This window comes from Chroicocephalus ridibundus, chromosome 4 (assembly GCF_963924245.1).
Source record: "Chroicocephalus ridibundus chromosome 4, bChrRid1.1, whole genome shotgun sequence".
Taxonomy (NCBI): Eukaryota; Metazoa; Chordata; class Aves; order Charadriiformes; family Laridae; genus Chroicocephalus; species Chroicocephalus ridibundus.
Window position 1 is genome coordinate 90,939,477 of NC_086287.1, and position 26,945 is coordinate 90,966,421.

The following is a 26,945-nucleotide window of genomic DNA, read 5'->3' on the forward strand; positions in this document are numbered from 1 at the left end:
TTAATCAGGAGGAATGCCAGTGTACCTTATTTGGACTTAGAAGAATAATCTAAAGTGTTTTCTGTAAAGTAATGTCATGGTTTTGATTAAAGCCCACTGAGACAGGGGAGCATAATTGATGCCTTTCTTATAAGATATTTTTTAAGAAGCCAGTCAATTTCTTTACAAAAGTAGGTAATTTAAAGAATGAGATCTTCCATCTATGAAGCATGGCCCTGATCAAAAGACTATTGAAATCTGAGAAAATATTACTTTCTTAGAAAAATATCTCCATTTTGTTGTTGTTCTTGAACAATTCCTAATGCAGAGTACGCACACAGAATATGTAGCTTGGGTTTCTTATTACCCGTTTCGCACTGACTGTATTTTTATGATGTTTTAAAAAAATAGACACTTACTGTCAATACATTACATTGCTTTTTTTTCATTTTGAAATGATTTGTTGTTCAAATGAAAGGAAAAATATTCTTCTAATTTCCTTTTCACTTACAAAATGTTATTAGATTTTAATATGCTACTGTTCTAAAATCTACATTTGTCACTGATCTCTTTAATTTTATTTTTATTTTATCTTTTAATTTTATTTAATTAGTTTAACTCTGGCCTTACAGACGGTCCTAGCTTAAAAAGAATATATGACTGACAAACATCTCTATGTTGGAACCATTGTTAACGTAGGATTTCTCTATTTAAAAAAAAAAAAAAAAAAGAAGGCAGTCCAAAGTGTTACTGTGATTCTTTCTCAGCCTAAGGCGTGCCCTCACAGCCCAAGCTCTCCAGTACTCCATATAGGTGGACCTATTAAAATACACTGGTGCTTCCTCTCTACCAGTGCATCCAAGTTTTCTCTCCGAAGGACACTGGTGCTGTGAAAGGGTTGTGGGCTTGGATATTCAGTTGGCTTGGAGAGCTGGTAAGTGCTGCTAGGTCTCCCAATTCAGAGGGTTTCATGGCTGAATGTGAACTAGGTTTCCCAGGGATTACCTATTTTTTATTTAATAAGGGCTAAGAGAAGAGAATATACTTGTTCTTGTTGCCGTTTCTGTAAATATTCAGAATACTAACTCTTCTTGGCAGGGCTGGAGGGAGACAAGGTGAAAGTGGCTTTGAAGTGAAAGATGGGCAGTTCTCTCCCAGAAGTTCAGAATGCAAATAATTAACAATCCTTTTTCGCTAATCTAAATTAAGTCACCGAAACATCTATTTTCTTTTCTTCATTTATCTTGATTAAGAATGCCTCGCTGCTTAGAGGCTAGAAGAAACTGGATGTTAACTTCTTTTTTTGGAAGGAAGTTAAATGATTAATCTAATTTTGTGTGGTTTATTTTCTGTCTTGAGGTTTAGGGGAAGCTTTCTACTACATTCAAAAGGTAATTTCTCATGAGTATTTCTGGATATGAAATTTATGTCAGGCTTTATATATTTGTATTACTCTTAAAATTGCTGTCTATTAGCAATTTGCATTGCTCTGGCCAGAAGTATACCACCTAGATAAACAAGGAAGAGTAGAAGAATGGGAAACTATTAAAGAAAAGGTAGAGAAAAGCTAAAAGAAAACATTTGGATTATAAAACAGAGATAAGTGCTGAATATATATTTTTAGTAAGCTCTCTGCTTAGCTGTTCTTGACTATAAAGTTTACATCTGCATTTAAACAGCTTGTATACGTCTGAAATCAAATTTGAATGATTGCAGGCAATTCCAATTTTACATGGGAACTGGGAAAACAGCATGGTGAATCATGTGAGCTGTAAGCATCTCTGACAAAATGTTTCAGCTGTCAAACAGTTCAGATCAAAGGGCTGAGTGAATGAGCAAGTCACTCTAGGCAAGAGGTGCCGAGTCTCAGACTTCTTACCTCTGGTAGTTTTCTATAAAAGATGAGGAAAGAGCTTAGCAGCATCGTCTGTCTCTGGTGCAGTGGTGGTCTAGCGGTTAGCTAGCTATTTAGGCACTGACCTATCTCCTCTTAGGATTTGAGCTAGCTTTCTGGCACGCGTTTGCCATTTGTATTTGTCACGGTGGTAAGTTACATGGGTATTGTGAAAATTTCTCTGTTTGAGGCTTTCAGAACAGAATTCTGTATCTTTTCAATAATGGTCCTGGATTGTTTTTAGGGGGGTGAATTTAATGAAGTTTTAATGTCTCATCCGGTCTTTATTTCCTGTGCTTTTTATGATTGACTTTTAGTGCTAGCCAAACTCCAGAGGGAATGTGGGTCCTCTGTGTTTTCTGAGTGTGCCTAGGGCTGAATCTTACTCTCTGTGTGTTGAATAGCTATTTTTTCACACATAAATCACTGTTCTGTCGTAGTTGCCTGCTGTGAGATGTTCAGTGCATATCATCATTTACATTAAACCATTTACTTCAAGAGAATGTGTTATATTGCTTTATGAATTATGTTATCTGACATATAAGATTATGTTATGAATTGTCAGTTAGAATATTAGAACAGTGGGACTTTTTATAGCTTATGGTCATGATCCAAGAAGTAATTCGTGCCTTTCCTTAATAGACTTCACTGTTCAAAAGGGAAGCAGACATGAGAGTGCGATGCTTTTACTACTGATCCAGAACCAAGGCAGAATCCTAGTTAGGAAAAAGTCTTGGGTTATTTGCTTAAATCTGTAGCCTGTTCATATCTGGAGGAAGGACATTTTTTTTTTTTCATCTACAGCTCTGTTTTTTAAGTTCTCTTTCACTAAATTTGTGATTTCCAGTCCATCTGAAGAAGGCTGTAGGTGAACAAGTGTGAAGACTTCCCCATGCCTGAGCAAAGGTGGCTTGTTTCCTGAAGGGGTAATAATGATGTCAAGTAGAACTGTTTAGGAGAAATGGAGTTACAGTAGGTATAATTTGGTGAGGAGCTTCTTACAGCAGCAGAGCAGTCACTATTCCTCTCCTAATTCCCTTGTTCCTGTTGTTTGGAGATTTAGATTCACGTTTAAGAAAGGATAAACTTGCTTCTGGAACACATCACAGCACTTTCCTTTCTCAGGAACCTGGTGTGTTAAAACCTGGTGTGTAAAAAAACAAACAAACAAAAAAACCACGACCCTTTTATTTTTTCAATTTGAAAAGTTAGGGTTTTTTTTAAAGTTGAGGAGTTTGACGTGTACTCTGAAATAGAGAACGTTTCCATCAACCAGCCCCGTTCCTCTTACATAAAAGCCATTAATAACTATGTCACCACATGTCAAGGTCTCTGTTGTTACTTCTCTACCTGTATGTGTTCAGATGAGGGGGAAGCTTAATAAGTAGTACACTTGGCATAGAGAAAAACCAGCCTCTTGCTTTCCCTTGATGGACTGACTGCTTGGGAATAGTTTTTATTTTTGAGTTTGAACACAGATACGCGATGAAAACAATCTAGCGCATAAAAATAAGAAGCCATCGGAATAAGTTAAATTTTAGCATGTATTTCTATCCATCTGCCTGGCAGTCTGTCCCTCAAAACTTTTGAACTCATCCCTCAATTTCTACTAATTTTCTCATAGGGATAAAGTTGTCTGAAGGAATACCTTAAATTCATGTAAGTCTCATGAAAATAAAAGAGAAAAAGATCCTATTAATGGTCTTGCTAGGAATGACTGACTTTAGCTACTGTAAGACGTCATCTTATCCGTCCAGGAGGTGAGCCTTTGGACTATACCAGATAGGAAATGGAACTTCATTGATTTTACTCCTCATGGAACTGTCTACTTCATGCTATCTGTAATCTATTTCATGCTATCCATAGTTTATAACACTACATGCAATATTTTTTTTTTGTGAGGGAAGACTGAACAGTGTGTAAAATGTTATGCCAGTTGGGGACCACAAGTTTCATATTTTGTACAACACAAGATCTGTGATGCGGATCTTAGTATTATTATGAAAGAATAACGCTCTTTTTATTTGCTTCATAATTTCTCCTAGCTGCACACCGTAGAGTTTAATTTTCAGTGTACTTATGCTACGACAAACATCTCATAATCTAGTATGTACTGATAATACATGCATGATTTGGGAATCTTTGGTGGGGCTAACAGTTTTTAGTGTTTTCATCCAACAATTTTACCCTAAAGAAACAAACATTCCTAGCGCTAGAGACAAAGCACAATGTACCAAAGTGGCATCCATGTCATATAACTTCAACTAATGCAAATTCGTTTACTGACGTTTCATATATCAATGTCTTGGCTGGAGCAGCAGATACCTGAAAGCTCTTAACATCATTTTCCGTCATGTGACGTCAAGTTTATTATTCATTCCACAAGTGACAGTTCACCAGTGCACCTCTCTACTCCTGCTGACTGCAGTACGTTGGCATGCCCAGTGTATTGATCAGTGATGCCCTCTAAACTCTAGTTTAAAAAGTATACACATACCCGGAATTTGCCAGACATCTAAATTGACAATGTGAAAAAGTCCTGCAGGGTTGAAAATTATTGCCCTACGTAAATACAAGATATGCTAAAAGACTGAACTCATTAATTCTTACTAAATGTCTTCTCTATTGAGCAAGGCCTTCAAGTTTTTAATAACCCGCATAAGTTAATAACCGTAGTTGTAATTCAAATGCACTTGATTGGAGCCATAATAGACCTTTCTTCTTGTATTTGTTTTGCTTCCCTGGGGCTTGTTGTCTTTAAAGTACAAAATGACATGAAACATGTAATTAGTTATGATGAGTATAGTAGTCAGAATGATACCCTCTTTTGCTCCATTTTCTGATAGTTGATGTCTTTTTTTTTCTGTCACAATAAATGTAATGTGCTCTAGAGATATAAGTAACCCTCTTGATTTCTTCCTTTTTCATCCCATTTTTCATTCTTTGTTCTCCTTCTCCGATTAAAATAGCTTTACTTTTTGAAAGTATGCCATTGTACAACTGATTATGATCAGTGTTCAGAGGTACATCTGAACTTGTGAAGAAGGTGGAAATAAATCTCAGCAATCCAGTCACGTTAATTAGGAAAGTAAACCTTTCACTTTCTATAGCACACGTAGAAAACTTTTAATGACCTGAGAGAGAGAGACCTGACCTCACAGAAAGACTCACAATACAGCAGAGACACACAAAAAGAGTGAAAATAACACGAGAACACGCCAGTGGGAAGTTTTTTAGCACTGTAGCTCTCAAACTTATAAACAGTTGAGTCCTTACACTGCATATTATTTTAATGTTAGTATTCAAATTTAGAGTCGTCTTTTTAAGGCTGTAGGCTTGAGACTCTTGTTCGTATTTAATCAAGCTAGAAATAGGCCTCACTTCCACTACGTTCTAGTCCTTTTTGTAAACCCGGCAGCTGAATGTAATAAATAAATAAATAAAAGGCATAGGGAAGTAGCAGTAATCTCATCCATCAGCTGAACTGTTGCTGATGTTCTCTTGGCATCTTGACAGAAAAAAAGGCACCAACAAAAAAAAAAAAAAAAAGAAAGAAAGAATAGAAAGGTTATTAAGAGGTAAATAAAAGAAAGAAATGCCAAGGAGCTTTTCCCAAGAACCATCTGCTCCAATCACCACAAAATTGTGCAAGCATTGTGTTTTACTTCTTAATGCCTGAGGGGAGTTTTTTGCCAATATTTCCAAGCCAAGTTACAGGCCAAATGAGCAATCAACAGATTGATAGCTGCAGCCTCTGGAGCAATGACTTGGCTAGTGGGATATATGTCTGATCAATGAGGAACTCTGGGAGGTGCAAGTCGAGGTTTTGAGTGATTATGGTAATAGTGAAACTGCCCAGAAGGTGTGACAAATAAACCATGAATATTGAAATATACCAAGGCGTAACTGTACCTTTACTGAGAGGGACTGCCTCAACGAGGAACTGCACATCATTGGCAGAACTATAAAGTTGCTGATTTTGCAGACGTTTCTTTCTCAGCTTGATAAGTTAATATATATTGTTTAACATGATAATGTAGCAAGCTGTTGTTTTGTGGTTTGAAAGCCAGCTGCATTTGATTGATGCCAGGAATGGAAGTATTTATAAAATGACACTGAATTAGAAGTAGTCAGTTTATGGGTCTGGGGAAATGAATCTTTTATGAAGAATAAAACTTTATGATGAAGGAGTAATACTGAGGAAGTGTGTATCTTGAATTAAACTCTTTTGGACCGAATGTATGCTGTAGAGCATTTTGAAATAAAAATTTGTGTCTCTGTTTTTAGGAAAGAGATTTCTATAAACATCGTCTCAATCCCAAATGTATGGTTATGTGTGTTCTCTGTGTGAACACCTCAACTGGGATAGGAAAGTTCTTCCCTGGAAATGTAGCTGTCAGACTTCTCCAAAAGGTCCCTGAAATATATTTTAGCTGCTGGTTTACAGCTGTTGAGATTTTTGAGGCATCAACCACACATACTAGCCCATTCTAGGTTTTTGTATATGTGGGGGTTTCCATTTATTTTGTTTTGATGGAATAGAATATAGAGGAGGTACCACTGTGCTTTGAAATGAATGGACAGCATTGAACTCCAGCTAGTTTGCAAACCTGCTTGTGAGCACAAGCGCGCAAAGGATATGTTTCTGAGGACAAGCCATTGTCAGCATGGCTGCAGAAGCCTGGCACCAGCTCTCAGCTCAGTACAAGGGCTTATTTTTTGTTTCCAGCCGCAGTATTCAGCAGCTCCTCTGTTGTTGCAGCAATGTAAGCATACAGGTGATGTTTAAAGAGGTGTAGTTTTCTGTATTGATGTTCCTGAACAGAAAACAGGTACAACCTTATATAGACTGTACTAATGCATAACAACATCTAAAGACAACCCCAAATTTAATACGCATTTTTGTATCTGTACATGAACTTGTGAGAATAGGATAACTTTTACTTAAATGTAAATGCCACTTTGATGGTAGCTAGAAACCAATATCTCAAAGCTTTTGACAGAAGCAACACAGAAACAAATGGATCTAATTCTCTACAGCTTTCCTTCTGGAGCTAGAATTTCTATGCAAAATGAATGTAAAATTCTGCTCTTCTGAGTTGCTGGAATTTCTTATCTGTATGCACCAGAGGAATGATTGCACAGAACCAGATCATGTCCCCTGAGTTGAAAGGTTAAAGAACTGCAGCTGGCAAATCAGAATCAGATTCAGCCATTGTCTTAAGCCGGTTTTATGCCAGAGTAACTAGAGATTTGGGGATTTCCATCAGATCTTAAAATCTACAGTGCCTTCCCCATTCATATAATCAGAAATATTTCAGTAGAACAGTCTAGGACAACTCTTTTAATAGGATTTCTACCTGAGTATATATTTTAATCAGTTTCTAAATCACTGCTGAGCATCAGCTGCTCTAATAGATAACTAAGGGTAGCAACTGTATATTCATTTAAATAGAGTCTAATGTACTTGAGTAAAGCATCTTATTAAATTGCATTTTTCAGGAAAGAGTTGCGTACCAAAACTCATTGAATTTCACTTGTACTTGGGCGCTCTTTAAGATCCCTTGAATATTTGCCTTAATTTTTATTTATTTCACTGAATTCTTGTGACTTAGATCTTCATGAAACACATTATCTAATATGAATATAAATAATCTTCTCGAAATATGATAAATCTCTAAAAAAAAATAGCACAGCGTGTTGTACTTGTGAAAAGAGGGTGAATCTTCATTCTTCAAAACAGAAACCTGCTCTTTTTTCTTCTGAAAAAGTCTCAAACAAAGTAGGTGAAAATATCAGGGCTAGGATCATCTTGTAATATTGGAAAACATGGCATGGTATCTATTGGTAAGCTTCTTTTTGAGCTGTCTGACCTTTAATCACTGGTGAATAAAACCAACACGCTGTCAGATCTCTGTTATTTTTCTCCAGAGGGTAACTCTGCCTGAAGTAGCAATGAAGCAAAACCTTTGAGAGCTTATATTCAAGGTCACTACATCAAGAGTCAATACTTTGTACTCCGGGAAGTACAGCAAAAGGAAAAAAGAAGAAACATATCTAAACAAGCCAGTTGTGTTTGCTTAACAGTGAACCAGGCAGTTGCTATGTCAGGCTATAAGTGAAGCTGGGTTTGTTTGTACTCTTACCACAATCTTTCATTTCTATTTGAGTTTTAAGTGATCTGTGCTCCAAGACCTTCACAGAGAATATAAACTCACTGTTTATCGTTGTACATGAATGATACGTATTTCTGTTCTGCAGGCACTTCCAATGTAATGTCTTAGGCCTTGTTTGTACCAGGGTTTTTAATCACTTGGGGTTATTTTGCCACAAAAGGCTACGTGGATACTGAGAACAGATCCTATAGTCTTACGAACCTGTAAAGAAATGAAAATGTTGTATTTGAAATGTTTTTCCTCATCATATTGCTTGCCCACTGGAAATCTGTGGGGGAAAAGAAAGGGTTAGCCACCACATCAGAATTAATCTCTAAACGGAATTGTAACTAAGTTCAACATTGTGATTCACACATTAGATAACAGCGTTTCAGTGCTAAGTTACTTAAATGTAAATCATATAGTTGATGGAATTTGATAAATTGATTTAGTTGAAATTTTTAGGCAAAAGAATGGACAGCTTCCTAGATTTCTTATTTGTTTGAAGTTTGCTAATACCTTTTGCATCAATTTTTTACTTAACTTTGATCCACCATTGAAACTAGTTTGTTGATTTGATCATGACTTTTTTGTTACTCGGTAGGATTTTATTCTTTCTTCAGGTTAATACCACCAGAAATACTTGAGTTTTGATGTAACGATGTGTTACTTTTAGTTAGATCTTTTTAAAAATGATGCTTACATTCATACCTATAAATGAACCGATTAAGAAATTGTAATGGTCTAGGGGTGAATATCTCACCGTTCAGCCCAAGTGACTAATTGCTTCCTTTCTTTGGTTCTCAATGTACTGTACGAAGCAAATAAAAGAATGCTATGAGAGAATTTTGTAGGCTGTGGCAGCCTCTGGTGTTCCTGTCTAAGGGAAAGAAAAAGACTTGAACCTGTGATGCAGGACTATGTGTTCCACTAGCTAAGTAGAGAATTGGCAGCATCCAGGTTCTCCTGTATTAACTGTGACGTGGAAGAGTGAGGTTTCTCCTCTGTACATCATTTAGGAATCCGTGCAGTCAAGGACATTTGCCGTATTTCACTCTGTAGCAGAACTGCAGACTGTAGGTTTTCATCTTAAAAAAACCTTCATCACTTGAAGGATAGCCTGGCAATAGAGGTGTGGTGGGTTTTGGGGTTTTGCGTTTGGTTTCTTTTATTGAGGCTGATACAGCAAGCCCATAAATTTGTACAAATTGAAATTAGAATAATGTAGGCTTTAATCACTACAAAATTTCTTTTTGACAGAAATTATAATGTCCAGCTAATTCTGAAATTGTGCAAGACTTTAAAGTGAAAATAGAGATCTTTCTCTTATTTCAGCATTGTCATCCTCATTATAAATATCCTGTAGACTTTCTAGAATTTAAAGTGAAAAAGATACATCTGTAGTTCATTTAGTGAAATGCAGTTAATGTGAGTGGCAACAAAGCACTCAAATATGGGGAACTTATATTAGAGTCCTATGTCTGCTGCAAACCAGAAACACTAGTCGTTTGGTGTTGTCTCAGTAGCAAGTTAAAATAATACAAATGTGAGTACAGACTAAACATCAGGTGAAACTACTCAGTGGTCTTGATGAGATAATTATGTATTGTACCCACCTGGTTCTTATATGTGCAGGCAGCATAATTTCACCTGTTGTTGGTAACTGCATTCTGTTGTCTGTCCACCTTTCCCTTAGGAACGACGGTGATGCGTATGACAGCATTTGATGCTGATGACTCCAGCACAGACAATGCTCTTCTGCGGTATAACATCCTCAAACAGACACCTACCAAACCATCTCCAAATATGTTCTATATTGACCCAGAAAAGGGAGATATTGTTACAGTCGTGTCACCTGTACTGTTGGACCGTGAGGTAAGTGAACGTTTTGCTGTTGCCAGTCTGACATTTTAATGTTTGTGCCTGTGCCTATAATCTTGTTCTGTGATGTGAAAAGAGGTTCAGAGTACTCCAGCGATGGGGATTCAGAAGTTCAACTGTGAGGAGTCTTTTAAGAGTTTTGTTTATTTCTTATTTGGATTTAAGAAGTTATATACTCTGATCAATATTTATAAATCTAGTAGTTCATAATTTCTGGGCAAGACATCTAGTGTTGGATGATGAGAGCAAAGGTCTCAGGAATACGTAGAATTCAACTTAGAGTTACCAAAAGTCGAAAAAAAACCCAAACCTAATTGTGTATATAGTTTGCTATGAGATTGTTACAGTTTGGTGCTTTAAATCCTTTTCTAGCATTTTCTTTTTATTGAGTGGACTTAATGGACTGATTAACTTGGTATTCCATAGGCAAAAAATGAAAATACAAAAAAGGAATAGTAAAGGAACAGTAGTCTGCGTGTGGTTTTAAGGTGAATTACCGTAGTGCCAAAATCTATGTTTATTATAGATCATTAACATTATGAGAACATAAATTGATAGCAAAAAAAGCTTAGGTATGATCATTTCATGTTCAGAAGATAATAAAGTAGAGACAATATGTTAAGCCAAAGGTTTAGTTATCAGAATATATTGAGATCTGGGCATCAGTACAATGATGACCTAAACATTTACGCTACAAATCCTTTGATTACGAAGCCCTGTGTGCATCTAGGTTCCTGGAGACGACCAAGTTCTTTTCTTGCAGGGTGTTTCAGATACATGGTGATTTACTGAACTTGTCTTCTAAGTTGGTTAGATTCAGGACTGTCCAATGTTCTCAATATTCAGCATGTTATTTCTCATTTTAACCTGACGAAAATGATGCCCGCTCTACTTCCCATTTTAGGTGAGTAGTTTTCCTGCAGGCTTTTCCAACAGCGAATATTTAATGGGTAAAACAGAGGCATGTTCCAGACACACAGTGCAGTAAAACTAAGGTCTGGGCCTATAGATCTGTCTTCTAAGTTTAGAGAGATTCCAGTTCTTTCACAGTTGTATGGCTGGCCAAAGAATCACGCCCAAGTTAAGTTTTATATAATCACTACCTTTTTGCCTCGTTTCCCTTCTAAATTTGTAGTTTCAGTTCAAAAGCTTTGTACTGTTTTCTAAAGTCAGTTTAGGTATTTTTATTCCTAATAGATAACCATTCCCCAGATTAAACCAATTTACTTGAAATTAGAAAATCAATGGAAGGGAATGAACATGCTTGCTTTTCCTAGTATCTTCCAAAGGTCACTGGTGATTCATGAAATAATGATGCTGTCTCCATACAAGAAGTCTGGCCTCAATCGAACGGGTATTACGGCTGGGTAGCATATACTGAAATCAAGATGTGAAATCCTCATGATTTTTAATAATAATCGATTCAATACCTTTCCTTTGAAGGTGACATGGCTAGCTGCAGTCTTGTTGAAACTGCAAAGTAATTTTTGTTGTTGCTGCAAATGTTTTATGTTTGTTATGAGCCAAAATGTAGGGCTGTGTAAAAATTTAACACTAAAAGCAAGCATTATCTGCAGTTGAAGTCTAGTCTAATAATGTCTTGTCAGGTGAAAGGCTTGGGAAAAAGTAGTGTTTTCCATTTCCTCACATGATGCCCTGTGTTGTGCTCTCTGTCATCTTTGTGGGTTCAGCCTCTTCTCCCCCTTCCTCTTTATGTATGTCTTGTGTAGAAACTGGTAGTTATGCTTCCCTTTTTAATCGGTGGAGTTAGCCATTCATGGTCAAAGATGTATCAACTTCTATTTTTAACCGTAATAGCAGCTTTTAGGGACAAGTGGTATAATGATCCTATTTGGAACAATTCTGGGTACCAACATAATCTTGATACTAATAACTCTTACGTATTTCTATGTAGCTCATGAAATTGAATTATTGTAAAAGAATTGTCTGCCTCAGGTGGAGAGAGACAGGAGTAACGTACGGAGGAGGAAATGTCTGTCTAGCTACTGCTTAGGGAATAAGGTATCTGTGCATTCCCAGGCTTGGAGAAGTGGCTTTCAGGATGCTAGAAAGTCGGTGGGGAGGAGGGAGTGCTATATGGCAGTCCTCTGTAGGATGGCAGCTGATATTAGTCCCTTATTGTTATTCTATTTTCTCTCATGAGCCTTTGTAGATTTTAAATGTTTTGGCTGTTTATCACAATCATCTATGAAAGTGTGTTGTAGAAACATGGGACAAAGAAACAGTCTTTCCCCTGAAAGCCTTGCTAGCTAGTAGGCGTGTAACATCAGAGGACAAAAAAATGCAGATCAACTGTCGCAATCGACAGTTGGACGAAGACCACATGAAGCACCATTTGTGAACAGGAGAGAGGAATGCTTTTACCTCCTCAGTTCTCTTAGCCTTCTTTTGCTGGCATCTCAGTGGAGAATATATTATAGTAGACATGCATAGGGAATAGCAAGCTTTTTTGTTAATGTTTTCCATTACTTGGAAAATGGATGTGGAACAACTCAGCTGATCCTTTTTGATGACTGGGATTTGAGTCAGCAGTATTTGCAGGTAACTGGCTGTAGCTCATGAAGGTACAGGTCGTATTTATATGGGGTGGGGGAAGGGGCATTTCTGCTGGGAAGTTCCACAGCTCCAGAAACTGCAAAAATTGGTCCTGGTAAATCTGATTATTCGTGACTGCCAATTCAAATTAGCAGCTTCTCTTAGGATTTTACTTAAACTTTAAATTGGGTCATTTGCCCGTGATTTTTCTGTCTTTTGCTAGCTCTATTTATTTTCTCTTTGAATCTTAAAAGTGAGTACCAGTCAAAAGTGGATGATTCTTAGTTGGTCCTTGTAGATGTACTGTTTAAAACTGTATTAGCCCTGGACACCAATTAAGAAGCTGAATTGAAGTAAAAATTTTTCTAGGATGGACTTGGAGAAAAGGGAGAAAACTATTTCTCATTAATCCTATGTATATGCACCAGAGGTTGAGATGAACTGTTTCAAAGCATGTTAAAACACTGATTAAAATTACTCATGTTTTCATCTCTTTTAGTAAGTTTTACCACTGCCTGGATCTTGATGCTTTTGGGAAACTTTACATTTTATTTAAGACAAATTAAAATATTATAAATTGTTTGGGGTTTTGTTTTGGTTTTTATTTTAAGTATAATTTATTTCATATTTGTGCATCAGAGGAAACAGGAGACTGGGGGTATTGCTTAGTGGGAGATACTGAGATGTGGAGATACAAGGCATCTGGAAGGCTTTACCCATACTACGTAGTCCATATTATTTTTTCCATGCTTCATCATTTTCAGAAAAGTTGCTATGGCATAGCCTCAGAAATTCTTGTTTCAGTGCAAAGAATCAAAATACAGGTATTTACCCTAAAGTAAAATTAAGTTTGACTATCTAGAGAGCTCAGGTTTTATATCCAATTGAATAGATGTGGGAGAATCTTAGCATCCATAAGTAAACATCCAGGTTAATAATTTTAAGGAGATGAAAATCAAATCAAATCAAACATTCTTTTCTGGTAATACTTTAGAATTAAAAGTAAATTCTAAGTGGACAATTTTAAAATAAAACAAAAATTGAAAGAAAGGTAAAGAATTGACTTGTTTCTGGTGACCCTCAAACGTGCATCTGCTTGTTCTTTTAGCTACAAGTATCAGCTCAACATGAAGACAATTTTTGTGAAATTCCTACAGGCCTTCAAAATTTCTTTTTCTGTGACTGGTGTTTATTAGGTCGCTTGCTAAACTGAGAAATGGGAGTGCTTCCTGGTGTGTTAAGTGACCTCTCCTTCAAAGGCTATTCCAAAGTTCTGCACATAAAGCAGCAGCAGGAGTATGTAATGTGAAAGGCCTCACTCTTTTTTTTAGGGTTGTTTTCTTTCTTGCGCTATCTAGAAAGAGAAAAGTTGTCTTAGGCCTTTTCTTTGAGTTGCCTGTCTGCCTTCAGGTCCCCAACTTAGCTATTTTATTTTTTTAACTTCGGCAGTAATTGAATGGGTGTTTGATTTAGCATCTATGGGTGACAGTGTGTGCTTTGGAGAGATTTCCATAATATATTATCACCTACAAAAGCACTAAGCAAAAAAGTCACTCTCTCCTGTATGCAGAAAAAGCGTATGTAGGAATGCCACAGATTGCATCCAGCGAGCTGCTTGAGTGCTTTTGATTTCTGTTGACATCTGCCAAGGGAAGCAGAGTGTTTCATGCCTCCGAGGAAAGACTCAGCACCATGCAGGATTTGTATGGCCTGAATCTACCAGCATATTTTTATTTATAAATTTTTCAGATTCAAAATTGTTTCCAAAAGTGCATGATCCTCAGGGTTTGCAGTGAAACTCAGATAATTTCTCAAAGAACATCTATTTTCATTTTCAGAAGGCAGGTAAGGACGTATTTTTGAAGATTAATGTGAGTTTTTTTCTTGTGGGAGTTAGGCATCCTTGAATGTGTCAGCAATAAAGATTGAGGAGTGTTAGGAGGCAAATTATACCTCCAGGTATCCACTGGAGAATACATTTTGATTCATAAATTCAGAGAAGAAGGATGCCCTCCATCAAAGTGTATGGTCTAAATGACCCAAAATACAGCACAACAGAAAAAAAGAAAAGAGGGAGGAAAAAAAAAGAGGGGGAAGAAGAATTAAAAAAAAAAAAAAGGAGAAAAGAAACCTTGAGGAAATGTCCTGAATTTTGTATTTCAGGGATGGAGAGTCCATTTCAAAGCGACACTTCCAGAAAAATAACGTTCCTCACGTGCATAGGAGTAGAAAATGCTTGTACTCTTATAGAATCTACTCTTAAATTTCTTATATGGATCAGTAATCATTTTCTCTGCTTACTCACAATGCTATTTTGCCAGTTTTACAGACCCCTCTGCTCTGCAGGAAAGTAGCTGTATTATTAGTATAAATTTTATATGACTAAAGTACTATAAGAAAGCTGCCACAACAGTTGCTTAAGTGAAATATTTACTTCACTTCTCACAGTTTGAGGAGTAATATGCTTTTGCTTTTGATAGGAACTGCTGTGCTTAATTTGAATTAAAGTTAGCAAATACTTTGAGATATCTGCTACATGCTGGACTATACGCTGTCACATATGCTTTTAAGCACCTCTTCTCAAGAAAACCAATTCAAGTATTCTGTGATTCTGAGAAACCTTGGGCTAGATTCAGTTAAATGAAACGTATGTTCTCCAGTGTGGCTGACACTTGGTGTGCCTGCACAAGCCACGCCACCGTTTCAGTAAGCAACTGCTATATTCTGTAACCATTTGAACCAATCTTGGTACATCAATCTGACATTATTTGAATGACATATACCTTTCCCTCTCTTTATTACGTGGAAACATGGAGCTGAAAGCTTTATGCCATCAATGGTGAGAAACCTGGATAACATTAGCCCATCCTGCTCATGTTTATGGGGACCGCTTGTAGTAACGTAATAGCTGGCTGAGCCTCGTGCTTAACTGGATGGCTCTAAGCTTTAAACAACAACTGCAACAAAAAGCAGTGTATAACAACTAGCAAATACCCATTCCTATCCATACATTGATGAATGACTGTACAGCATCTAGCAATTTTTCAAGTCAACAGCAGCCCACTGATATATATTCACCAATACACTGCTCGCATGAAGGAATGAACGCTTGCATAAATGTTCTTTAGAGTATTCAACCAGTTCTGCTGTGATAAGTAAATCACGGCGCTCCTGTTGATAGGGCTTAAGTTCTCTGACAGGGTAGCAGTAGGAAATAGAAAAAGCTTGTCCACTTCTGCAGCCGGACACTACCCTCTTTATCCATATTTTCCATTTTGGAGATATGTGTCTTAAGCAGTCAATATACTTATTACTTACTCGATCTAAATGCAAATGCTGAACCAACAGTGCACTCTCATTTTTAATGAAAAGATATTAATCTTTTCATAAAATGCATTCCACATTTGATCTTCATATTAACCTCTAAAATATTCATATTTACAGTGATTGTGGGAAAGTGTATACCTTGCAGCATACCAGCTCTGAGTTGGAATAATTGTATCATTTTGTCTTGTCTTCTCTGACAGAATTCCCACTTGCACACCTTTAACTTGTTTTGCGATATGGTAAATTCCATGACTAGCTGCAAAACCCTGCGGGCTGCTGGAGCTCCCTTCAAATTCTTGCACTGGCTCCTCTGTGTGGATGGCTGAAGCCACAGCAGGTTTTCCTTGGCAGTCCTAAACTGGTTTGTTGACAACAACGTTGTGGGTAGAAACCCCTAGCCATTACAGACTCCAGATTATCATGCTGCCAGATCTGATGGCCGACATTCACGTGTAGGTGTGCTCCTTTACAATGTCACCCCATATAAACTGGGATAATCGCTCTTAAGCTTTTTAAACTGTAGATTGCAGGTGGGATAAATAATAACCACTTAACAGGCAGAGCTTCTTCAAGGACGTGTTTCCCTCCTCTGTGTAGATGAAGCACATGAAATCCCAATCCATCTCTTAAAGGAATCTTTTTCTACCTGCTTTTTCCATGTTACCCTCTGATCCTGAGGGAAGAAGAGCGTTCCTAGTTCTTCATGAGGATCTTGGATTTATTTCTTAGGTAGGCTACTGGCTCCTCATTTCTCTAATATGTTATCCACCATAGTATGGAAAACAGGTGATTCTCAACTATTGGGGATTCCAAGCGTCATTTTAAGATATATACTCCCATAATAGCATACTTTCTGGAAAAGCTCCATATTTTCCACAAAAAGATGTGAATATGAGTTTTCAAACTTGCAGTTCTCTGTAGCTGCACTGAGAAATATTTATGTTCTCCCTCTCATGTTTTGGGATAGGAATGTTAGTATCACTAGCTCCTGTGGTGAAGTTTGCTGATCCTCAATATATGTCACTCACCTAAACATCATGAGTTTCTCTGACACTGATGTATTGCAGAGAGATTTAAAAAATATCATCTTCAAGACACTTAAGAGTGACACAAAGCGTGATATCAGCTGCCCATGTACTTTGAATAGAAGCTGATAACTGAAATGTTATCTTTTTTGGCTAGAGTTTCTTTATTTAAAAAATTGAGAGGAATATTAGCTCTATGGATGTTTAGATGTTAAAATCCCACTGTGACAAATGACTATCTAAGAGGGGAGAAGAAGTGTACTTATAACAAAACAGACTTCAAGTGGCAGATTTTGCAGAGCGAGCTGGTGAATGAGTGAATGCTGGCACATACTCTGCTAGTGCGAAGGCCCCAATGGTCACTACAGTTCGGCTACAATGGAAGACAATAAAACTTAGAAATTCCAGATTGGCGACATACCATGTGTTTTGTAAATGTCTGGGGTTTCAGTTCGGGAAAGAGAGGATTGGAAGGGCCAAAAGGTGAGAAAAATCTGAAAGATTGTCACTGCCCATGTTTTTCAATCCTTTCTTAGGGCCAAGGAATATGACGAAAAAAGGTAGAGGTAAATCTATTGATAAATCCCAATACACTCTCTCTTTCTTGCAAATATCCCTAGTTTACAAGCAGGTTTTGCTGTATAGATAAGATGAACTCCTTCTTATTATAGAAGAGTAGTAAGGATGTATCACAGTTAATGCTTGAAAAAAACTTTTTGAGGTTTTTATCTTACAGGTTTGATTTTGCATCAATTATCAATACTTTCAGAATGCTCAGTGCTTAAGATAGCAAAAAGGAAAACATCTGGAAGTTGTCAGTTTACAACCAGCATGACTCAAGTAGAATTAGTACTGAAAAGTAAATGGAAATTACTTCAAAGTCACTATAGGAAAAATTGCTTAGCTATATCCCAGTTGCAGCTCAGAGTCCTTGGGACTATACAAGAGTTACCCCAGAGATGCTTCAGGAGAGGAAGTTTTGTGTGCTTTAGTATGAAAATCAATCACTATTCTTTCTTTTCTCAAAATACAATAAAGCTTTGGAAACCAAGCGATTAACAACTCTACCTTTAGTCAAGAGCAGGATCAAATATATACTTACATACTTGTGACTGTAATCAACACCTAACCCTAATATTGTTGGAAATTCACCAACCGTATATGCATCTGTACGCTCCGTTAACAGCTTGGCAAGGGACAGACTTACCCGGTGCCAGAAATTAGGATTGCAGGCTGGTCATCTTCCCAAGAGAAGACAAAGGAAAGAAATGCCTTAGATTAATGTTTAATACCAAAAAGGAAAAAAGAATCTAGCTATAAAACTGTGGTTTGGGTCCAGATTCCTTAGCCTTTTTTTTTTTTTTTAATAAACATTAAAAAGGTTTTGTCAAATACCTCTATGGTTATTTTTAGTGTTCAGTTAGCATAATTCATATTTCCCAGTGCTGTTATTGTGGGATAATTCCTCTAGCATCAATGGGATGTTGCTTTGGATTTCCCAAATGCCAATCAGATAACAGATTCATCTTTCTCATTTCATTTTCACTTTCTTTTATCTTTCTTGTTTTCTCATGACTTTCTATTTTTAGCATATATGTAGCAAAAATTATTTAAAATATGCTGTTTTGTAGGAGATTTTATCTTAATACCATCAACGAGAAAATTCTTTCTCTCCAAATTCCGCCTAATTGTACCCATCCTTTGTGCTGGAGTATTTAATTACAGTAACATGAATTAAAAGGAGGGGCAGAAGCGGAGTCAGCTTTTAGTCTCAGTCTAACTGTATTCTTTTGGTTTCTGTGAAAACATTAGGTAGCATTTCTTTAGTTGTGTCAACATCCCCTAGTCTTCAGTCCGTACTATTGAGTTATATAAAACTCTATTCAAGGTTAAAAAAACGTCTTAGACTACATGAATGACATTAGTTTTTAGTTTTCTGTTTATATACTCAGTAAGTCAATTAAAAGGTAATCTGAGAAGACAGAATGTGAATAATGCTGGTATATTTCATTGAATTATACCTTTTCGTTCTTGGAACAGATAAACACAGCTAAATACACAGAAATATCCTGAAGAAACATCCCTTTAAAGAGACCTGGGGATGGATAAATTGTTGAATTAAGCACATATAAATCTAAAGAGTCCTGTTAATCAGATTCTCCCCTGCTTCTCTTTTGGACTGGTGAATCCACTAGTATTTCACTTGTGGTACTTTCATGTAACTTTTTGCCTATTTGGTTATTTTGCAAAGTGCAAAAATAGAAATTTTAATTAAAATATAGTTGAAACATCCCAGAGAGACTAGTGACAGCCTTTGAATCTGTTTTTAGTTGTAAATGTTGGACATTACATCCATATTGCACATATATAAATATTTCAGAAGCTCAAAATCTAAAGCATAAATGAAGTCGTTCAATCATGTTGTGATTACTGTAAAATTAAAGAAGTTCAATTTACCACAGAAGGGCTAGCCTTTTCTTTATGTATGTTACATACTTTTTTGATATGGCTATGAAAGTTCCCTAAAAACTGATTTTTCGTTGCTGGAAGATTGCTGAATTCTCTGTCAGTGGTCAAAATTCTGCCATTTATGCATATAATTAAGTTCTGCTGATTACTTTTTACAGTTTGTTTTCCTTAATTTGATCTGTCTTGTGTCATAGATATTTTTATTATTTTGTAAGGCAAACTCAGTTTCCTTCAGAGAAAAATCTGTAAAGCATCATTCTCCCTGCAGAACAAGTAGAAGCTGACTGCTCCGAGTCCATGTATAAATCACTCTTAAGGGAAGATAATTCTCACTCAGAGAAGTGATTTGTAAACACTTTAAGCTTGTGCCGTATGATACTGCCATCTTCAAGTAGATACTTCTGTCTAAAATATGAATTCTGCTTTGCAGGTTGATAGTACCACGGAGCAGTATTTATGAACGTTGACATTTCTTTTTTGCCATACAACATGTGATGACTTCAGACTATGTTGCCTGACACTGCTCATTTAATGATTTTTACAATACTGGACCACAACCTGCCCTAGATGAAGTGTTATTTTCAACATCAGAATTTACTATCCTCGCCACCTTAATTTTTCTTTCTAATATTTATGCTAGGATGTTGCCTTGCATAAAGTTTGAAAGTACATTTACACGGGCCAGAAAACATACACGCTACAGCTGAAATGCATGGTAGTGCCGAAAGGGGAAGAGATTTACAGTCTTCGAAATGGGGATAATTCCACTGCCAATCTGAAAATATTTCAGCTTTAAAGGGACTGCAACAGAAAAGAGGCCCTAGAATCTGACCTTTGCTTCTGCAGTGGAGGGGAAGTAAATTTTATTCCAAATGTATGTCAATTTAATAAACATCTGTCATGTATATTTAAAACTGCTGTTTCAGGATTGTAATTATATAATCTGAAAATAAGTCCTCCTCAAAAGCGACTTGAAGTGACAGGCTGAAGGAAATGAAACATGACATCGCTCGTTCTCCTTCCGTCCTAGAGCTAAAATTTAAATTAATTTTCTTCTTGTTGTCAGAAAGTATTTTAATTGGAAATTATTTTTGATCGCAGTTTTCAGAGACAAATGGGATTCTTCCCATTTTGTGTGTACAGAAGTTGTTCGGTGTCTCCATAATATTTTACTAAGTTAATCATTTGCAGATATTTTAAATAGTTGACGGCTGTACTGGTAATTCTAAAGAAGGTTAAAAAAATTAAAAAACCTGAGATAAACATAAAGATTTTTTACCTTTTTTTTTTATTATTCCTCAGCATGTTTGCTTACAGCCATGTTGTGTTTGTTGCTATAGTTACCTGCTTGTTGGGGACAATGAATATTTGATATTAGCAGTAACTAGGCTGTAAAAATTAGATATGCTGCTTCAGTTCAATTTAGGTTTATCGCAATTTTTTTTACGGCTGAATTTCCTTTTAAAATGTTGAAGGAAAGTTATGGAGCCATATTCTTATGGGAGCTACAAGTCTCTATAGCCCTGTAAGTTCATTCACACTCATTCCACAGTCCTCTGATGAACTGAAAGATCCTAATTAAATTTTCTTCCAATATACTTCATTTTCAGCTTTCAGGCCTCCTATAACAGGAGTTTCTCCTATTAATATCTTAATCTAAATATCACAGAGGACAATCGTAGTCATGCCATGGCCATCACAAATGGTGGCTTTCTGTGCTGAAACTGAGGGAGCAAATAGAGGTGTTTGGCCTAATATCTCACTTATGAATTATTTCTGGTTTGGTATAATGCTTTTTTGACACCTGATTCAGCCATCACCAGATGCTGAAGCACCAGAAGGTACAGGAATGCAGCTCTAAATAGCTATCCAGGTAACAATTCAGTGGAGCTTGCACATGGGAGAGAAAAAAGGTCTGCATAGTAAGAAAAGAATATGTGGGTTTATTAGAAAAATTACAAGATCGAAGCTGTTTCTCCTTTGACATTTACCTTAGCATTGGCACTTTACTCTGTGCAGGAAACTCTTTGGCAGAAAGAGTGACTTAAGGAAAAATGTTGCTGTGAGACATGTTTTCATGCAATACTATCTCACCCATGAGAAGTGACAGAAATCCTGTTGACTGCATTATCTTTCATTACCCTAATTTCTGTTGCCTTTGAAATTCCTGAATCATCTCTGTGTACTTTCATTAATGTATCCTTGATAAAATACAAAACTTATAGAACAGACAAACTGAAGGGAGATCACAGTTTCCCTAGAGAATTTCTGCCTTTTAAATGAACCATGAGTGACAGATGGTAAGTGCTGAAATGAGAGAGAGAGTTTTTCAGGGGAATTTGTCAAAAGTGTACCTCTAATATCTGGAAGTGCAGAGATTTCCGCTAAAGCGATTCAACGTTTGAGAATACAAGAGAAAGACAGTAAAATCTGTGCTGATGGTAATAAGCGTCTGAATTAGGCTTTCTTGAGGTAACTGGAAAGTTGTCTGCGTTGGTACTTTGCAGCGGGTCCGAGGCAGCTGTGCAGCCGAACAGGGGAATTAGAGATAGCTGGGCTTTTTGCTGGATTCTTGACTTCTCACCATAGCCTAATTATAACATTAAAGCATCATGTTCCTGCCTTAAAGGAAAAAATAATCACCGGGTTCTGTATGCTGTCATTACTCCACTTTTAAAGGTAGTACTTTCCGATAACAATAGATAAAAGCATTGCTTTTAGCAATGTGGCTAAAGAGATGGTTGTAAGAGGTTCAGAGAAGCAAGCAATGTGGTTCAGTTAGAAAATTCCAGCACTTCAAAATAGATTGTCTTCTCCAGTCGTTTTTTTTCTATGAGAACTGAAAAGGTCTAAGTCGAATCAGAAAGTTTTAGAAACTGTTATGCATGCGTTTGGTTTTGGCTGTGCTTGCAGCAAGAGGTAGTGGTGAGGCAGCGTGTGCTAATCTGTCAGGTCTCTATTACAGGGTAAATGTGGCTTCCCCCCAGCCACTTGTCTGATGCACCTCATGCTTCAAGCGGAACGCTTTCCCAGTCCCATCTTTTATGCTAGATCTCTCCATACACCTGTTTAGTTTACTGACCTCGCAAGAGGCTAACCCAGCAAGAGAAGCTTGCCGGGTTGCTGAGTTGAATCGACTCATAGAAATGCCTGGTGTCTCCCAAACTGTCGCTGGGGTGGAACCATGTGGCTGAGCAGAGGGACAGGAAACAAAGCCTTTCTTTTCCAGCAGCACCGAGCCATTCCTTTGCTCAGCTGCTTTGGGTAATCCCCTCCCCTAGGTCCGCAACTTATTGTCACTTATGTAGATAGTTTTATTGGTATATCTTGTTCCTTCTTTTAAGCATGTGTAACGCCTGGAATCTTATTTAGAAACCCAATATAGAGATTGCATCTAACAATTTAACAAATTTTTAACACCCTCCAAACCAACCAACCAACCAAACTGTACAAAGTTCCAAGAGTTGTACTCAGTTTCCTCCAGCAGCAGAACAGGAGATACGGCTGGCAAAACAATTTTACCTCGCTGGGTGGCAGCTGTAATGCATCTCAGATTGTCCTGCCACTCTGAATTCACTGTACACGGCTCTGGCTCTGTAAAATGCTTTCATTTCCTCACGAGTAGACACAGTTGAAGGCACTTTCCACCTTACAAAAAAATGCCCTCAGCATTATGTCATCACCGACAATATGGCTCTTCTTCCTCAGGGAATAAAAAATGGAATTCGTTTCTTCCATAGTAGAAAATTCCACTAGTAACAGCCTCAGGTCTGCAGGGGATTTTCCATCTTGCCTAATTTAAGGGGTGGGTGCATTTTTCCGAAGAACTGTCTTCAGGTAACAGGAATTCTTTAAAATTCAGTTCTTTGGGTACACTGGAAGTGGGGAGGACTCAAAATTTATTGGCTAACAGGGATGCTTGAACTTGTAATTGTGAACTGTTTAAGTACGTATAGATTTATATATATGTAAATCTATGTATCTATATATACACTTTTCTTTTTCTCACATTGAGAGTTCTTTGAAAGACACTTTATAACTGGCTTGTCCTTAGAAAATGGGACATGGAATTTCATATGATTGCGTTGTGGCTGTCATATCTTAGCGTTAAAGGCCAATCATATCACATGGAAAGTTGTAGATAGAATTAAATAAAGCTTCTACTAAAGCAGCTACAAAAATGGAGGCTCCTGACTTGATTTGAGGGAGGAAGTAATCTTTAAAAAACAAAATCAAGATTTAAGGCTGTGTAAATGAACAGAATTTCTTTTCAACTGTAAAGCAGGTCTTGTCTCCTTCCAGGTGGAAGGAGCAGAATAATGAATACTTGGGTTCAAAAAGTTTTAATAGAAACTTCTGTCTCGTTAGGCACTTTCCTCTAGAATCAATGAATCAGCTTGTTATTTTTTCCCTGTAGTTCATATATCATATTTAGTTTATCAGCCTCTGTATGAGGCAAAGAGGATTTGATTACAGGATCTGACATGTCAATGTCATTTTTAGAAGGCAAAGGGGTTTGATGATTTGATCTTAGTGACTTGGTAAGTTACTCCTACTTGAAAAGATGGGATTCAAATTAAACTGAGGATATTCATTTCCAATAAATAAAGCAAGATATGTTTTTCTTCTTTCATCCTTGAAATGATAGAAAGAAATATGTAATTTTTGTTTCATGAAGATGGAAGACAGAAAACTGACACAGATTTTGGAATATAAATTAAGAATTTAGATGACATTTTGAGGAAATGGATAAGCAGAGGATGCCTTGTGCTTTAGTTGGAGCAAAGCCTGCCTTTTCCAATCCTACCCAGGGAAGATAAATTATATGAAATAATTCAGACTATTACTGATAAGTGTAATGGATCAAACAGAATATCCTAAGTTTCAACAAATAGTAGTGAGAAAGGTAACTTTGTAAACATTTTCCTATTTTCTGTATGGCCCATCTCAGAAAATAATAGACAGTATCTTTAAAACAAATCATACATTGCACTGCAGAAAACATACTAGAATATTTTATATCATTTTAAGCATATTTTTCACTCAGTTACAAATATTGGAGAGAACTGGAAAAGCGTGTTATAGCATTTTGCATATAAATATATTTCCTATTCATATATGAGCATGACGGTAGCCACTCAAAGATATGATAGCTAATTTAAGACTTGAAGGCAACAAGGAATCTGTTGCAAATAGAAGGTAAAGGTTAAGAAATTAATAGTTGCTCTTGTAAGAATTCGAGGAGAAAGTAATGAGTGGAGAAGGAAATGAGTAACAAATACAAGTTGTTCAAGAATTTGCAAAGGGATTTACAGTACCTAATTTAGGCTTTTGAGCAAGATGTGCTCCTGTATACCCAATGAGGAAAGGGCATGCACAGACCATTGCAACTGCCTGTTTGTCTCCACTGATAGTGAGACAGACTAGGCATAAAACGCTAGATGGTATGAGCCCTCTCCTCGCAGACATGAGGGGTAAGTGACTACTCTCATCAACTACTGCAGAAGAGAAGTATGGGAAAAGTTGGCCTGAAAAAAAGACTCCAGGATAAATTCTATTTTGCATGGTCATTTACTCTCTCTGGAATACTGCTGCACAGCTTTTTTTCTATCATGCAAACATCCGGAGAGGTAGAATTATGCGTATTCAAAATCTCAGTCACATGAATTCAGTTGAAAATATTTCTAGGATTTTCTTCTTCGTTTTGGCTTTCAGTTCGGCGTACATCTGCAGCTCTGAGGAGTGCAAAGATTTTATTTCTGTGGTACACGGATTAGATTATCTAATAGCAATCTCTGTCATGGCAGAAAAGAATAACAACGTCCTTAGGAGATAAAAGACAATGCTCCATCTCAGCCTCAAGAAGTCACATAATTCATGGCTTTGTTTTTGTCTACTTGTAAAAGATTCATAACACTTCTGCTGCTGCTGTCTGCATCCATCTGGTTCTTAAGTAATATGAATTAAGAAGAGCACATCTAGTTGCTATTCCTATTCATTTTTTGTTGTTGTTGTTGTTGAATACTCAAGTTGCTCGTCTGGGACCTAGCTAATGCAGAACCATCCATTTTTGCATTTCCTTTTCAAAATTCTACAATAAACTGCATGCTGATGTTGGCAGAGACTGACCAAGAAAAGCACAACTAAGATTTATCTCTTTGTTCAGCCCTTTCCCACAGTAGGGAAAGCCTCAACACATCTACCTTTTCCTGGGTAATTCATCTCTGGAAACAATCTTTCATATGTGTAATTGTCTCCTTGGGAGGACCAGAGATTCCTGTGCTGGTAGCACACTGATTTATTCCTCTGCTAATCCTTGTGTGTTTGGCAACAGAATATTGTGGTAGCTGGTACATTAGAAATTTATGTCTTGAAATAATAACTGGATGAATGATGACAGAATAAAAAAGATTGGCTTTGAACTATTTGTCTTAGAGCTATTTTCTCATCTGCTTCTATTTATTTCCCTTTTTCTTCTAAAGTTCTAGTCTGATAAATAGCATCTTTTCAGTGGCACTCACCTTCTGATGAATTTCTCTTTCAACGAACAACATATATTTAAGAAAATAATATATTTTTTAAAGTTTTCAACATCAGTGAGGTTAAAGAAAAAATACGAAGGAACTAAGAGGAGTTAGAAATGTATTACTGCAGTAGTAAAACATAGGTCAACTTAACACTCTAGAATATATCGGAGCAAAACTATGGGAAAAACAGAGAAGAGAAACGGTGATAGGGAAATTTGTAGTGAAGCACAAAAGATAATCTGTTGAGTTAGAATTTTGGCTAGTTCGCTTGTGTGTATAGTATTTATGAGTAATGGAATGAAACTGGATTAAGAAGAACATCCAGGAACATTTTCTATCAAAGACTGAACTATGAAATTACTTTCTAAATGAATGTTCACAGGTATACTTTGAAGTAGAACAGAAAAAGAACCAACAACTTCCTTCTCTGTGCTGTAACAAAAAAAAACCAAAGCCATTCAAGAGCAATGTACCAGTCAAAAAATAATTTTCAGGGTTCAAAATCTTTCATTTCCTACATTTGGAAGTGTTTCTTAAAGGTGTATTTTGAAGCAAATGGACAATTTTTACAGTGTGGAATTAAAAATACTTAGTTTTGAATCTTAATGCATAACTTTGTGTTTAAGGTTTCAAAAACGTAGAACAAGTAATCAAAAAGGAATATGTATTTTAAAAGACCTATTAAAATAAGTCCTTTAAGGAATGTACAGTATAAATCAATCACTAGACAACAGTGTTCATCATATGTGTGGGGAATATCAGTGAATGTAACGGAAAAGTAAACAGGTGAAAAGCAGCCATGCTCTATCTGAAGAACCCTGATGACTTTTGTGAAGAACAGTTAATTTCTGAATATCCAGATGTTCGAATAATAAGGTGCTATTTAAAGTTACCACAAACTTCCCTCTATCTCTCTAGATAGCATCAGACTTTTGAAGTCTTTTAAAAGATATAAATTGAGTGCTTCAGAAAAAAAATGCAAATCAACACATATAAGCATGGCAGAAGAATAGAAACAAGAAAGGGTTTAGAATGTTATTTTATCCACATTGTTTTAGATTTTGTGAGTCATCCAAGTTTCTTCTCTACTGTAGAAAATTGCTTCAGAAATTGCTCCAGGCAGTTAGCTCAA

At 36.7% G+C, this 26,945-nt stretch overlaps 1 protein-coding gene across 2 annotated transcripts in view; it reads left to right on the forward strand.

Moving 5' to 3' along the window:
- Nucleotides 1-26,945, forward strand: part of CDH13 (cadherin 13) — a 501,672-nt gene that overhangs the window by 337,484 nt on the left and 137,243 nt on the right. For both annotated transcript variants that reach the window (XM_063334708.1, XM_063334707.1), the window contains exon 7: nucleotides 9,725-9,903. In XM_063334708.1, coding sequence (XP_063190778.1) covers nucleotides 9,725-9,903 — 179 coding nt within the window. The remainder of the gene's footprint in view (nucleotides 1-9,724; nucleotides 9,904-26,945) is intronic.